Here is a 17,076-nt window from a genome sequence, read left to right on the forward strand (position 1 = left end):
CGCATGTGCGATGCCCTAGCGGATTAGTCGTGAAAGGTATTGGAAGGGTCGCGCGCATGGCCGCGCGCCGGTAAGTCCCCCCAAAAAAAGAAAAAGAGAAGCGCTCGGACGCGCGCTGCTGCAAACGTTCGTGCCGTGTACCGCGTTGAAACTCTACTGATAGCTCGACGTCGGTGCGGTGCCGAAAACGTGCATAGTGTAAGACTGCAACTCTACTTTAACAGAGAAAGCGGCCAGGGCATCGTCCGAGTTGTCCGGACTACACCGTGAGCCAGCTAATTGGTGGCTAGCAAATTTAACGAAAAACCCGTGCGTTACACTTGGGCGACACTTAGGTACATCGCATTGCTGACGGAGTTTTCTTGCGGCGTCTGTCCTCGCTTGCTGGTGATGGCAGCGCGTGCCTGACTGCACGTATTCGTAAGGCGCGGCAACACTGTGTCGATACGGGACCACCAAGACTTTCACTCCAACGATGGACCAATGATTGTGCATCACTGGAACCGTTTTATCATACCAGGTCGACAACGATGCAACCGACGAGCGCAAGTTTTACTCTGACGAGCTTTCTTGTCGACAACACCGGCAAAATCAGCGTGCCGACCATCGTTCAACCGAACCCCGCGCGATCGGCCGTCGAACCCGCAGCACAATAGCGACAGCGTCTTCGCTTGTATATATAATTAATCGTGCTCAAAATGAGTCAAACACACAAGCTTTAACCCTCTCAACCCGTGCCCATGAAGTTTGAGCCAGTGTCGATCCTGTTCAGCGAAGGCTAACCTGGCGCCTTCAAGTTCGTGCACCTGCTATGAGTGGACCTGAACTGAACTGTAAGCAGTTAGGTTGAACAAAACTGCTTTTATAGTTCAATTCTGGCCTTAGCAATTTGAACTCAACTACACTTAACTTCGCACGGCGCGTACACAATAAGCGGTAAGGGGCAACACAGCGCTGTGCCAACATCTGTATACGTCACCGTACCTGTAGGCTGTCGGCCCCATTCGCCCATGTTCTCTTTATGTGTCTTCCTTTTGTGTTTGTTAACTTGCGGTAAAAACATGTCTTTTAGCAAGCACTAATTAAACCAACAAGCAGTTCTGTCGCCACGTATATCTGTGGGCCTGTACGTATTGCTTTGCCGGTGCATTTCTCAATTTCAGAGATGCACTGTTTGCCTCTGCGTCAAGCGGCAAACAAGAGACGGTGTATTCGGTATACAGCAACATAAACAACCGCCTCGCTCAGTTATACCAACGCCGTGTGAGTGATGGCATCCGTGTGTTTTCGTGAGAGAAGAACATGGCCTACAAATGACCATTTATGCGAGCACACTTTTCTCTAGCAACGCTCTATGGCATGCTAAAACTATAAGTATGGTGGAGTTAAAGAAACGCGAGAATGAGTTAGGTAATTAGCAGCCCGTAATACAAGTATCTCGATCACAGTTGCCGTTTAAGTGGTTCGGCCGCTCATATTGACTCGTCTCAGGGTGTAACAACACGGCAAATATGCGCAGATATGCATGTTTTGCTACGTTTTGACACTACTTTATATCAGTGATGCACCTTTTCCGCAATATTTGACGATAACAACGATCTGCGGCTGTAGATGTCGATGTAAACAAGTGCACCGCTTTGATAAATCCAACGCAGAAGGCTGCGCTCGAAGACTTCTTGAATATGCTAAATGTCTAAATAATGTGTAAAGATAACACAAAAAGCGATGTCCAAGTCCAGAAATCTGTGACATATTCCAAGGCAGTCGTGTCGCCAAACGGAATTCAGCGTGCCTTTATCGGCCGCACTGTTTGCCGAACAGCGCGCTCAGGACTGCTCACCCAGTAGTGGATATGTGCTACATGGCTTCTAGGAAGGACATGCTGTCCCGAAGAAGCCATTAATAATGATTCGCGATCCACGAAATGCACAACCGACGCGCACTCAATGTGGGCGCAGGTACACTAATCAACTGGCGAAATCCCTGGGACCCTTTCAAAACGTTTTCAGCGGCGTGCGGCAGAGGGCAGCACAGGAAAATGAAAAAGGCGGATTGCTTCAGAGCAGCTCCACAACCCCTGGATAGCAGTCCTCCTCTAACTGCGTTCCAACACGCCAAAGCGTCCAACCTCTCACGCACTCTGCCGCCAAGCTGTTCACTTTGCCATTTGTGATGACGTTCTGCACGAATGCAACTACTCACCTGACGGCCGCAAATGGCTACTCATACCGTGCAGCCTGCAGTTTCTGCTACCTGCGAATACTTTCATGTTGACCTGCTGCGTGCCCACGCCGGAGTCAAAACATATGAATGACTTCGGCAGTGCTGCTATGGGTGACGAATATTTACATACGTCTGCAAACTCGTTCCATCATGTACAGACTGATAACATTGGAAATCTGTCTCCTCATTCAGCTGGCGCTTTGCAGCCCCTTCCCTGCCATGCCTTCCCATTTTATCGTGTGGGCATCGACCTCTATGGTCCGCTTTCAATGAAACCCTTCGGTAACTGCTGGATCATCGTTGCTGTCGACCATGTTACGCAGTGCGCTGAAACTGCACACATGGCCTCCTTCCTGCTCTGCTGTTTCATCCTCTGCCACACCCCACCTCGTGAACTCCTCAGTGACAGTGGGCGCATCTTTTTGTCTGAGGTTGTCAAAGGCTCAGTGCCATGTTATTCATCGAACCACCCCCACCTACCACCCCCAGACCAATGGGCTCACCGAATGTTTCAACGTGACTCTGGGTGACATGCTGTCCATGTGTGTAGGCCATGTATTACATTCATCTACAACACTGCAACCTAGACTACTAGTGCCTCCACTTCGCACTTGCACTGTGGCGTGCTATGCTGGCTCGTGCACCAAGGTGTGACCTGCGAAATTGCGTGAAACCGGCACGAGCCGTCCAAGTCAAGCTGGCGGGCTCACACATCGGGCCAGACGGGGCCACGAGAGAGCAGTGAACCAGATAGTTTTGCTTTCGTGGGCCGAACGCGTCCGTGGATTTGCAGGACGCAGAGCCGTTGTCTTCGCGTGTTTATAGTTCTGCACACCATTTGGCATCTATACTACTGCAGTAAAGGGCAATAGTCAATATAACGAAGTAGTAGATATAACCAAGTAATCTTGGCTTCCTCTTCAATTTTGTTTTAACGAGGGTCGAGTTAAAGGCAAATTGATTTACTTTTTACTCTTGTTCGAGCAGCACCTGAGAAACTTGGGCCCAAATTTATGTAGGAGATGAGCACAGCGCTTTTGTGAGAATATTTGGTACATACCTGCCAGCTTCCCAGCTCTCTTTGGGAGTCTTCTGAATTTCCACCACTCCTTTCGATTGTACGGACATGACCCGAAATTATCTGAAATGAGAGAACGGACCTTTGTGGGCTTAGCGTGTGTCAACTATGAGCTGTACTGCCTTTTCATAGTACAAAAAGGCTCCTAAATTCAGCAGTGGTGTGTGTTTGGGTACTCACCCGGTCCTTCTCTTGCTTCCAGGTGGCCAGGAGGTGAAGGTGCTCCACCACTTGGCATCGGGCGCTTATGCGCGGGTCTATCTGGCGCTGATATTGAACACCGAGGAGACATACCTGGACGATGATGAAAGTTTTGAAGTGAGAATTTTCTGCCTTCTGGCTAGTTTGGGCATGGCCTGTTTGCAAAATCGCTCTTAATTAAGAGTGACTGTGCTATTGTGTACTGCATGCACCGAAAGCGATTGGAAAAGACGAGCATGCATACTAGCCGCCACACATGGGCAAGCTTAAGATAGGAAGGAGAAATACCAGAGTCGGACATGCTATTGATAATATGAGCAAGGGGCTTGGATACAAGATCGGTAAGACAGTGGTTAAGAGGCACAGCACTTATTTCGTTAGCACACTGTTTTGACATCATTAAGAGCCTGTCCTGTTTGTTGCCCTTAGAGATTCAAAAGGGGTAATTGATACTAAACTAGTTGAGTTAAGCTGCCCTGATGAACGGGTATTGTTGCTTGGGCATTCTGATCGAACCCCAAATGTGTTTCACTGCACATGCCTTGCGATAACACCCTGTGCAGGCACCTTCCCAGACGAAGGTTGTGCTGAAGGCGGACAACAGCAGAACCAGTGCCTGCTGGGAGACCTACATCTGCTGCGAACTGCGTCGGCGTTTCAACGAGGCCTTTTCGGGGGCACCTGTGAGTGACTGCTTGGCCAAGGCTTTGTCACAAAGTGCAGCTATCAGCCACAAAAGATGCCAGTTGTGTGTGCCTTTGCAGTTTGCTTGTGCTGGTCGTGATAATCGAGTCATGTCATACAGGGAAGGCACTTGGGTCACTCGACCTAGGGGATGAAATACACTGCAGTGAAACCTCGTTAAACCGTAGTTGGCCGGAGCTCGGAAAAAGTGTGTACTAAACAGTAGTACTGCTTAACCGAAATCGCATGAGATCGCCCACTCACCTGTCAAAAACGGAACTCGGAGAGAGTTCGATGAAAGCATAAAACATGCAGTATTTATTCACCTCGCACGAGAAAGGTGTCATTTTTGTTTGATGTTCCCGCGGCCTAGCAGCGACGACAGCGCCCTCAGAATTACTGAAGCTGCGTGCCAGCTTTTCAGCCAGCCCCCTCATCTCGGCAAACACTCGCACGGCAGATTCCTTGTTGGCGTTGCAAGTTCTCCGTGCACGCGGGAAGTAGAGCTGCAGAAGTCGCGGGGCGCCTTTTTCATTGCGGGGTGCTGTTTTCGTCGTGATGATTGCATTCATGAGGCTGACGTAACGCGCAGCTTCTGCCACTGTCGGGTCCGAATCGCCTGTGCTGTCGCTTTCCGTGTCATCCTTATCACTCTCCCTAGGCGACGCTTAGGCAACAACAGAGGCAACGATGATGAAAAGTCGCACCTCGTAGCAGATCTCCCTGTGGTCGCAGCAGCGCTGCCGAGGAACTGCTTCGCATTCCAAATGCCACACACCGTAGTCAACAGTAGATCTCTGTCACGTGCCATCGCCGACGACTTCATGCCACATTCGATAGCATGAACGATGTCTAAATTTTCTTCTATGCTGAGCACCCAGCATCCTTTTTATCCGAGCTTCGGCATGGCGTGAGCGATGAGAGTCCTTGTTCGCACGACGACACAATGCGCTCTGGCACAGCGCCAAAATGATGTTGATGTTGATGTGGCTTCACGCGCAAATGCACAGGGCGCTTGGAGGCCGTTGTTCTGTTCTCTGAGGCTTGTTGTTCTGCCGGGCCACCTGATGGAGACGATGCACTGCCGTGTTTGCACGACGGAAAGTGGAAACACCACGTGTTGACCGATAGGTACACAATAAGCTGGTACGGTTTATGCGGATACAATTCACATTATGTTCAGTGGCTGCTGAGTCAGAGATTCGACTTTACTGCTTTTAAAATGAAACTACTGTTTAAGCGGGTACGGTTTAACGAAGTTCTACTGTACAAGCCTAGCAAGAGACTGGTTCGGAATATTTTACTTGAGTTGGCAGCACAACCAGCATTGTGTATAATGGGGCCAGCCAACACAACCACCAAAATAGAGACAAAGTAAATCAGTAGAGAATGGATTAACCGAATTCACTTGTTATGCCACCCATTGCTTCACATTTCAGTTCTTTACTAATTCCAAGATTAAAATGAAGTCGTATTTTCATATTTTCACACTATAGTGACTGTGAAGAACGACACATTGTCTAAACTGAGTTACAAATTTAACGAATTGTTGTATGAATTTGTGCCCAGCAAAACAAGTAATATTTCAGCACCATGATAGCGGCAAGCATAGTCGGCGACCATTGAAAATTTGATATGCAGGTCAAGCGAGTCGGCTTTTATACATGACTTGTCGAAGATTCCATCGCTGGTGCCCATGTGCCTTCCAGAAAGTACAACACAAGGTTTAGCAAGAACATACACAACAGAAAGAATCAACGCTAACATTTGAGTAAGTCCCAAATAATGCACTGAGCGGTAACATTTAGCTGTCAGTGAGTGAAATGCAGTCCCGGAAAGAAGGATAAATACTAAGTACATGGGTAAATATAACGAGCATGTATACAGTTAATGATAGATTTTTCAGACATGCCTGATGCTTTCAGACATGCCCCATGAGCCAATGTACAGTGAAATGCATGTATAATAAAATGCTTCAGACCTCCAAACTTTTTCGTTACACAGCTCGCTTCGTTGTAAAAGTTTTGCACTTTATTCACAATACGGCTCACAACATCAAGTTGAAGAGACTTAGTGAAATCAGTCACTAACCTTCTTGAGCACAAAATTTGTTTGACAGAATGCGTGACAGTGGCCAGCCTTATTGTATTGAGGTGCTCAGTGGTGAAGCACAAAAGCTATGCAAAGTAAAGTTGGAATAATTGAATGATGCTATCAGCTACCTTGCCATAAAAATTCGTAGTTTGTCTACAGGATCTTCATACTGTTGCCTTCGTACACATTCACTTCCTTTTCACTAAAACCAGGGGTGGCTTTGAGACGTCATTGATTGTAAGTTACGATTACATCATCACATCGTCATCAAATGTGATGTACCGTAGTTATTTGCATAATGATGGCACTCGCGTAATGATAGCACCCCTGAATTTTGTTGTTAAAATTCAACCCTGAACTTGTCGCAGCGATATGCCGTGGGCCAAGTCTAGCTAACGAGGATCGCGTTTACCATCTGTCGAATGCGACAGGAACGACTCTTCAAGACATACCAAGTGGTCTGCACGCACCAAACATTTTTAAGCAGATGCCCCATTTCATTCCTTTCATCACTTTCCGCACTTCCATGAAAAAAAAAAAAGCTACAACCAAACTTGCTTTAGCTTTATTATGTGTGGGCTTTATAATGGTTGTGATCAACAACAACAAAAAAGGCGCCTTTCGATTCTTCTCGTCTGCACTCGTGGGCACGCAACGAATCGCGAATGGCAACGATAGTAGCAACATTTACACTGATACGTTCGAAGTGTACCCTATTCATACGCTGACGCTTGTAACACAGCTAAGCTATTCGCCCACCCTTAGCAGGAACATGCGATCCCGAAGTTGCTTGAATGTTTCTCTTGTAAATTGTTTTGCTTGTTCTTGTTATGGTTTTAGTCATCTCCTTCTCATAGTAAGCACCTTGGAGTGTCATCATTGCTGTTATATTCTTTTTATGCCCTCACTTCTTGTCAAAGCTGATAAGAGGAACTCATTAGGTGCAGCAGCTGGGATTGAATTGATGTTGGGTGTGTTTGTTGCAGGCGAATTGTGTGGTAGACTTGCAACTAGCCTGCTTCTTCAACAATGGCGCCATCCTGGTGTTCCCGTACGGCCCCTATGGAACACTTTTGGTGAGTGGCTCGGTGGTCCCACCTTTCTTGCCCACAACATCTTGCAGAACAGTTGGGAGGGACACAATGGCTGAGTAACAAATAGGCTACTAGACACATGCTTAACGTGCAGCTTGGAAACCTTGTTCTCGTGCAGACCCCTTGGCGAAGCTTTTGCTCTGGCGACATTCCTCGTTCAACCACTGTTCATCACTTCGAACCTCCATTGTCCCCTGAACTTTTTCTTTCTTCACATATTGCACAACAAGTAGCTCAAAGAACAAACAGGACTGTGTCTTTGAAACTGTAGTATAGTGTCGCCCCCTGTCAGATCTGTGTCATCGTACATGTATGTTTTGTAGTTGTTTAGCTAGATGGCGCACCCCCCTTCTGTCATGTGACGAGCTTGGACCAATCGGGAGGTGTCACCTGGCGTGTGAAGCCTTTATTAGTAATAAACGGCCGCGGGTCGGCTGAGTCTTCGTTCCGGTTTTCATCGGGAGCAGTTAGCTCAGAGTCTCCTTCACTGTGTCGGCGCTCGCCGCGCGTTCGCTGGCCGGTGGCCCCCACTTGCCTGCCGCTGCCGACACAACAGAAACTTGCATGCAGTGAGTGCAGACCTTCTCGCCTTTCCTCTAACTTCAGCACTTTGCCGATACTGTTTGCATTTGAATTAACTGTACACTGTAGTTGAAAATAAGTTGAATTGCAATAGTAAACCTTTCTACAAAACACACAACAGACATTATTTCGACCCTGATGGCACCAATGAAATTGGTCAAGTTATCTGCTAGTCGAATTAAATAAAAAGCAGAAGAGACTGTGCTCAGGTTGTGTGCATCGGTCCTTGCATCTCACACTGTTCCCAAAAAACTCCGCTGGTTCATTTGGCAGTATTTGTATCGTAAGTAAGAATGGCATTAGAAAGTGCCATTGCCATCGTGTGTCTTGGAGCCAGAAGAAGATTGGCATGCTAAAAAGCGCCATCACCATTGCATGTCTATCGTTGCTGTCGCTGTGTTTCTGGCTATTGCTTGCCGACTCCAATAAACCTCGTCACATTTGGTTGAGGTCTCAGGTACGCCTGGAAACTTGGAACTTCAAAGCAGGACTCTGCCATCCATTCCAGTCATGATGGAAGACCTGTCACCATGTCCAATGGCCACAATGCTTGCCGTAGCCTGCTCGCGTGCATCGCGTCAGCACTACCCTGCCATTCTCGGTAGGATAGGAGACCATGACGGGGAAGAATGGCTCACCTCCTATGAAAGGGTGAGCAACCACAACAAGTGGGACGAGGCTAGGAAACTGAACCTCATATTCTGACTAAGCGACGTTGCGAACTTGTGGTACCGCAACCTTGAACCTGACCTATCGATTTGGGTGGAATTCAAGACCAGCCTTACAGAGGTGTTTGGGCGGTCTGCAGTCTGCAAGCTTCGTGCCCAGCAACGTTTGCGAGAATAAGCGCAGCGGAGCGGTGAGACATTCGCTAGTTACATCGAGGATGTCATGGATCTCTGCAAGCGGGTCGATGCGACAATGGCGGAAAGCGACAAGGTCAGGCATATTTAAGGGGGGTTGACAACGATGCCTTTCAGATGCTGTTGGCAAAGACCCTCAGTACTGTGTCTGAAGTGGTGACCCTTCCCCAGAGCTATGATGAGTTGCGCAAGCAGTGGCGCTCGCCACACACAGTGCACTGGTAGACTCTCCCTCAGGCTTGACTGTTACCGCCGATGGCTGTTCAATGATGGCACAGATTAAGCAGTTTTTTTGCGAAGAGGTGGCCCGCCTACTTTCATTGGTGCATCTGACACAAGTCACCTTCCTCTTCATTGACGTCTACACTGCAGCATGTTTTCCGGGAACAAGTCGCTGAGTGCATTCCCCTTGTCTTTCACAACACTCCTGTTGCTGCACCACACACCTATGTGCAGTTCGATACGGTGCCCTCAACGCTGACCCATGCTGCGTTGTATGCACCAACACGGACACCTCCTTCTCCAGCCAGGTTAGTGCCGCAGTATCCCCACCCGTAGAACCCATGGCACACACCAGACAACCGGCCAATTTATTACTGCTGCAGGATTACTGACCACATCGCACATTCCTACCGGCGCCGGATGTCACCTCCTGCTCGCTTCTGGCAACCAGCTTTAAACTACCCTCCAAGAAAATTGCAACACCATGCTTAACCGGGTCCACCCTTCAATTCTATGAGCCCATCAAACGAATCTGCTTTCGCCAGTTGTCGACCACCTTCCCCTTGCCGCCGCTCCATTTTGCCCATGAGGTGTTACCACTTGTCCCGAGGAAAACTGGTCACTACAGTTTGGGAGGTCAGAATTGCGTGTCTTGCAAAATCTTCAAGGCCGCCAATTTCCCCTCGTAACATGATTCATGTGATCGTGGAAGGAGTACAGATACACTCGCCGACTGATTTTTCGGACTCCGAAAATTCGGACATGCTCGATTATTTGGTCTGCTTCGCGGCACCGCCATTCTCCCCATAGACCATAATGTATAACAACTGCCAAAAGTTCGGACACCTTGAAACCTCTCGTCTGATTTTTCGGACACTCCTTGAGCCAACTCGATCGAGAGCACCATGCACTGACTCTGACCGGGGCATGGTTCGACTTGCTGAACGCCATTTTTGTTTTGAACGGAGCCTCCTTGCTGCCCCACGAAGTGGCGCTACTGCAAATCCCCGCTCATCATCATCGTTTCCATAGAGTTTCTCACTACATTATGCAGTGAGAAACTCTATGATCGTTTCTGCCTGGTTTGATAGAGCGGCTCTACAGCAGTTCCGGTTTCAGTTTTGTAAGCCATGTCAAGACAATGCAGCAGCTGATTGGTTTTTTTTTTTTTCGCGCACTACGCTGCGAGTAGGTCACATTTTTCATTTGTGCGACTGGTGTCGGCATGGTGGTGTTTGCTTTTTGTGCTGTGTCGAGGTTCCGGTAATCCAAAGCAGCATACGGAAACATCGCGTAAAGTGTCTAATGATGCCGACAGTGCCCGCGCAAACTGCGCTGTGGAATGTCGGCAAGCGGGTGCCGGGAGGCCTAAGATTTGTCGCCTTCCGATGTGCTCCCTACTGACGCGGAAAATGTTCTGTCGAGACCTGTGCAGTGGTAGCATTGCGATTCCGGACACCGTCTCATTTGACAGTTTCACAGGTGCTGACACTGCTGTACTGACATGCACAGAACTCGACGATGGCGAGATCATTCGTCAGATTTCTGCTGCGCCGCCGGACGATGACTCTGATGCGGAAGGTGACGCCCCATGTGCTACGCTGCCGTCGCATGCGGAGCGTGTACAAGCAGTGACTGTGCTTTCAGCCGCCTATAGTGACCGTACGACCCTCTCCGAGATTCAAGCTTATCTGATTGCGCATAAACCGAACAGCGTGCAACGGCGCATTCACTATTTTTTCAAGCCTACTGCTGAGCCCGAATAAGTGTGTGAAAATAAAGGATTTCATTTTTTTTTCTTAATCTGCTTTTTCAGACACCTGTTTATTCGGACATTTCCGCAGTCCGCAGTGCTTGCAGACACGGGAGCCACAATTTCCGTAATGCTTGCCCACCACTGCTGCAGACTTCGGAAGGTGATGATGCCACTTTCAGGTCTTTCGTTATGCACAGGTAGCACGCAACACATTGAGCCGTCATCGAAGGAGAGCGTTATGTTATTGAATGTTTTTCCTCGCCTCTCATTCTCACAACGTCATCTTGGGATGGGATTTTCTTTCATGCCGTCATGGGCTGTACTCGCGCCGAGGTTGCATTCCTACTTACCTCGTTTTGCTCAATATTTATTTATTTGTCATGTCATTTGAGGAGCAGCCTCGTGCCAAATTTTTGGTTGCAGAAGACACCAGCGTACCTCCGTGGTCATCTGCGATCATCCCCTTGTTGTGCGACTCCCTGTGTGACAGTAGTGTGCTTTTTAGGTCGTCTGACCTTTTTGCCCAACACCGAATGGTTCCTCTGCCATTCGCTGTGCTTGATTTTTGTGCTGGTGCCACTTCCATGTGTATTTCTAACCCAACATCACTCCCGCTTCATTTCTTGCGCCACGCGTGCGTCAGTTGTGTTGAGCCGGTGCACTTTCAGCGCGCATCGAGACCCACCTGCTGCTTACATCGCCACTGTAGACCCTGTGCCTTCGAATTCTTCACCACAGCCCTTTAGCACATCCGTTGACCGTAACCTTACTCCGATGCAGTGTGACGAGCTTCTTCGTCTTCATCAATTCAGAGCTGCATTTGATTGCCACACTACTTCTTTGGGTCAAGCAACAGTTGTCTCCAACACCATTGACACTGACTCTCGTGCTCCTTTGCGGCAGCGACCTTACCGGGTTTGAGCCACAGCGAGGCTGGTTATAGACGAGCAGGTGACTGACATGCTCACTCTAGGCGTTATTTGTCCATTAAGTAGTCCATGGGCATCCCCAATCAATCTTGTCAAAAAGAAAGATGGTTCCATCCGATTTTGCGTCAATTATCGTCGTTTGGATGAGATAACGGGAAAGGATGTCTAGCCTTTGCCGCACATAGATGCACTCGACTGCTTACAAGGAGCCATATTTTTTCCTTCCTTAGATCTCCGCTCTGGATACTGGCAGGTGCCCATGGCTGACGCTGATCGCTGTAAGACCACATTTGTCACACTGGACAGCTTGTATGATTTACTGTCATGCTGTTTGGCATGTCTAATGCGCCACATTGAACGGATAATGCACACTATTTTGCGTGGCCTGAAGTGGCAAACATGCCCCTGTTATTTAGGCGACGTTGTAGTGCTTGCACCTGACTTCTAGAGACATCTCCAACGCTTTAAACATTGATCTGCCTTACGCAAGCGGGCCTGCAACTTAACTTACAGAAGTGTTTTTTCGGCACAAGTTAAGGGGGGAGGATACTTGAAATACTTTTTTATCTGTGGACAGATCTGAACGAAATTTTCACACTTGGTGTATTTTAATATGCAGATTCTAAAAATATAATTAATTTTGCCATAGGATAAGTAGTTTCTGATATACTCTAAAACCATTGTATAAGCTGAGTCCTTTCTTTGGAGGAAAATTAGCTTCTAAACAGAAAACCTCAACACAGTAATTTGAGTATAAAGACTATCTAGAATGTTCAATGAGTGTCATAAGGTATTAATAAATGTTCTAGGCTAATCTGAGCAAGAGTTAGAGCTCATCAAAGTTGTGAGAAAAGAACACCATCTTGACATGTCAAGCATGTGACCTATTCCAAAAACTTTTTGAGAAGAGTACTGCTTTAAAAAGATGCATATTGCTTACTGCATACATTTCTTTTTCTAGAAAAAAAAAAAATTATGCCGAAAGCTGAAATAGGACAGAAGCTATTTTACCTCCAAATTGAAAGTCTGTCAGAATTGTTGTTTTGAGAAATCAAGGAAAAACATTCTGCAACGTCTTTATCGAGAACATACCAATAAAATCTCAAGGAAATTCACCAGGGGCATAAACTGTATGCATCCTATCTTTATTCCGCTTTTTGGCCAGCTTCCTTGCGCTCAAAGAGGCTTCTTGTTGGAATTAGCACTTCGATGGCCGTCTTTCTCCTTTGCTCACTGAGATGCAGTGCCAGGAATATTCTTGTGTAGCTGCTGTAGAATTGCAGTGGACGCAAGCAGGTTCCCAGTGTTGAAGCGTAGGACAGCTTCCCCAACAGCAGCTTGCACGGCAAAGAAAGATGCATGCTGTTCCTTTGAGACACTCCAAATCACTGAGTGAATACTCTCATTCGAATTCTGTGTCTTGCCTCGCTGGCATCTCTGGAGCAGGGTTTTTTCAGATAGCCGCGTATATACAGGTAGCATTGCTTCTGCCACATGTTCTGGCAAGTTGTAGTGGTGCCTAGGTTCAGGCTCTCCCTTTGCTCTCGCAGCATTGTGACGACAGAACATTGTCAGAACATTGCTGCGAGCCCGTACTCCTTGGCGGGGTCCTTGAAAGCATCACCACTTTCTAGCCGCACCCGGGACACAGCACGAGTCCAAGGAACTCTTGTACGACGGATAAATCCACGATTGCAAATTCACTTCCGCTGTCGTTGACGTCCTCTCTCGTGTCGACAACCAGCAGCTTGAACTTTCGTTCCATTGCAGACAGTGACGCCAGGCACGTTTTCCGGCGCTCGCTACTTTCTTCAGTCGTGAAGGAAATGGTGCCTGCATGATCTGTGCCAACACGCGTGGTGTGGGCGGACGAAGTGTTGACACTAGACGTGCCTGTTTGCAGCTCGGAACTCGATCCGGTAGAATGTCCAGGCCACGGCCTACTGTAACTCCAGACCTGCACAGATATCCGGCTTCTATGGGAGCAGCTTGCGCCCACTTTCGTTCAACCGACGGTTGTAGGTGGCGCTTTTATAACCTGTTCGTCTGCTACGTGGTGGGCGGCTGTTCGGCGTTGTAATTAGTACGGCAGCTGTTGTGTTGTGACGAACTGCTTGTCTAGTTGATTTTCTGGAGGATGCGGCACGGACGCATCCTTCAGAAATGATGCGATAGCGTCGGTTTCCCTTCACCGACGCCATTTTGAACTGGCGTAAAATGCGCACAAAGAAAACAGCTTCAAAACAAGCGCAAGATGGCGGCCACCGGCCGCCGCGTTCGCAAATGGCGACGGCGCGAAGTTTGAACATTTCTGACCAAATTTTGCTGATTTCGTGTTCACCCTGGCACCTTTAAGCGCAATTTTTTATTATTTTCCGATTAGATTTAACTTCTAGATTTCGCGGAGAGATTCTTGAATGTATAAACGTAGTGAAAATGCACTTTCCCGAAAATCGACTTTTTTGTGATTTTTTGCCGTTTCGAGACCCGCGTCCCCCCTTAACTATATTGGACCATGTTGTTCCCAAACATAGCGTACTTCCTGATCCCGCTAAACTTGATGCCATGGCCAAATTTCTTAAGCTGACAACACTTATGTCCCTGTGTAGCTTGATGGGCCTGTGCTCCTGTTTTCACCGTTTTGTGCCAAATTTCGCTGCCATCATTGCAGCCCCGACACAGCTTCTTGCTGGCGCATGTGACCTTTCTACCTGGTCAGAAGAGTGTGACACCGCATTTACCACCTTACATTGTCTACTTACGAAAATCTGCCTTTGATGAGTACATCGTAGCCTACGCCAGTCGAACTCTCACCAGAGCTAAAGCGAACTATTGTGACTGAAAAGGAATGCTTAGCCATTGTGTGGGCTCTTGCCAAATTTCGGCCTTACCTTGACAGTTGAGCTTTTGATGTCTTCACAGACTACCATGCGCTTTGCTGTTATCGTCCCTCAAAGAGCTGTCTGGCCGCCTCGCGTGATGGGCCCGATGTCTACAGGAATACGACATCAGGGTAGTCTACCCCTCCAGGCGCAAACATTCTGGCGCCGACGCTTTATCACGTTCGCCAATCACGGCTGACGTCAGCAGCGTTTTGCCCCTGATACCCACTTTGTTACCTTCGCACATCACCGACTTGGCTTCAGAGCAGCAAAAGGACCCATGGATAGGCCTTGAGTTACCTTGGGCCAACCCAAGGTAACTCTTCCTATGCAATTGAGGGGGGGTAGGTAGCTTTACTAGCAGAAATGTGAATAATGACCACCATTGACCATAAACATGCATAAATCCGTAAAAGAGAATTGAAATAAGGTGTACCTTACAGGTACGCCTGTGGGATACACCACTCCTTTACTTGGCAAACAAGGAAGCACATCAAATTGACTCACGCATGACAGAAGCGCAGGAAGAACACTGCCAAGAACAAGTAAACAAGCGAAAGTAAAAAGTAGATTTCTAGTAGTGTTTTCTGAATTAGCCCTCGAAGAACTATAGAGAAATATATGTGTTTCCGGAACAATCACAGTTCTTTTGGATCCCTCGTTTACTGCTCTACCAATTAAAGTGCCAAACCCGACTCATGTCGCTATTTGAGAAGTTGCGTAACGATGCGTGGTCACCAGTCCCGTACAACCGCGTAGAGCGCAGAACGCTGCAGTTCTAGACACACTGCGCCCACCGCGGAAGGTTATAGAAATACTCACATTAGCACAGCAGAGAACTGGCTACGTCAGGTGCCTCTACTGATAACTGTGGAAGCGTGATTCAAAACACATGGAATTATTCTCCACTTCTGGCGGCCTTTTCTAAGCTTTTTTTTTTAAATAAAGAGATGTTGATTCATAAATATTTTCCCAAACAACAGTTGAACTTGTTAATTTTCGCTTTTCCTTCCTGTTTGGCTGTTTCATTGGCTCTCTCCCTTAGTAAATCACTTAATTTCTCAGCTCTCTGCAACATTTCTTTCCAATTGCCAATTTTTCACGAGAAGTGCTGTACAATTATGGAAAAGCCAGACGAGGTAACGGATGACAATCATATCTTTTATGGTTTTACCGGTTATTGCAGGGTCTGATGATGGACGCTGTTTGCCATTATTTTATTTTCCACCTTACCTAACCCATATCGCTGGTAATGCTTCCGAGGATCTGCCAGCACTGCGGCGAGCCGTCACTCAAGGAAATAATGAAGCAAAAGAAAAAGTTTACTGCACCTGGTGTTTTCTCCGGCTGCAACTCGTTCCTCGAGCATACAGACCAGCTGACTACGAACCGAATCACTTTCCTGGTCCCTGGATCAGTCTAAACAAAAAGGTTGAACTAACAAAGCAACAGTGATGCGCGTGATCGTCGAATAGATAGTGACAACTGAACTCATCTCGAGTTAATCGCGCGAGCACCGAATCGATGAGAAAACTGGCCTTCACGCCCCAGGAGATGCCGATAACTACCGCCATCTAAAAGGAGTGAAAACATTGACAAGCATTCTACTCTGTGAAGATGGAATGGCAGCGAGAGCTGATGACAGTCAAAGCTCTAAAACGAAAAGTGCTTCATCCACGTATGGAGTGCTTAACGCTTGGTTCTCCTCCGCCGCGGGCATCAAGCACTTCCCATACGTGGGCCGATCGCTAAGATAGTGCAATACTGGGCCCACCCGCGGCAGAGGTGAAGCAGGCGTTGAGCGCTCTGCATACGTGGGTCCATCCAAAAGTAGGGCAATGCCGGGCCGACCCGCGGCGGAGGTGAAGCAGGCATTAAACACTCCCCATATGTGGGCCGATCCCTAAGATAGTGCAATACTGGGCCCACCCGTGGCGGAGGTGAAGCAGGCGTTGAGCACTCTGCATGCGTGGGTCCATCCAAAGGTAGGGCAATGCCGGGCCGACCCGCGGCGGAGGGGAAGAAGGCATTAAGCACTCCCCATACGTGGGCCGATCCCTAAGATAGTGCAATACTGGGCCCACCCGCGGCGGAGGTGAAGCAGGCATTGAGCGCTCTGCATACGTGGGTCCATCCAAAGGTAGGGCAATGCCGGGCCGACCCGCGGCGGAGGTGAAGCAGGCATTAAGCACTCCCCATACGTGGGCCGATCCCTAAGATAGTGCAATACTGGGCCCACCCGTGGCGGAGGTGAAGCAGGCGTTGAGCACTCTGCATGCGTGGGTCCATCCAAAGGTAGGGCAATGCCGGGCCGACCCGCGGCGGAGGGGAAGAAGGCATTAAGCACTCCCCATACGTGGGCCGATCCCTAAGATAGTGCAATACTGGGCCCACCCGTGGCGGAGGTGAAGCAGGCGTTGAGCACTCTGCATGCGTGGGTCCATCCAAAGGTAGGGCAATGCCGGGCC

General features: G+C 48.4%; 1 protein-coding gene across 1 annotated transcript in view; it reads left to right on the forward strand.

Moving 5' to 3' along the window:
- Positions 1-17,076, forward strand: part of LOC126535659 (uncharacterized) — a 316,705-nt gene that overhangs the window by 253,557 nt on the left and 46,072 nt on the right. The window contains exons 20-22 of the mRNA XM_050182461.3: positions 3,504-3,619; positions 4,066-4,185; positions 7,267-7,356. Coding sequence (XP_050038418.2) covers positions 3,504-3,619; positions 4,066-4,185; positions 7,267-7,356 — 326 coding nt within the window. The remainder of the gene's footprint in view (positions 1-3,503; positions 3,620-4,065; positions 4,186-7,266; positions 7,357-17,076) is intronic.

Source organism: Dermacentor andersoni, chromosome 7 (genome assembly GCF_023375885.2).
Source record: "Dermacentor andersoni chromosome 7, qqDerAnde1_hic_scaffold, whole genome shotgun sequence".
In the NCBI taxonomy this organism is placed as follows: domain Eukaryota; kingdom Metazoa; phylum Arthropoda; class Arachnida; order Ixodida; family Ixodidae; genus Dermacentor; species Dermacentor andersoni.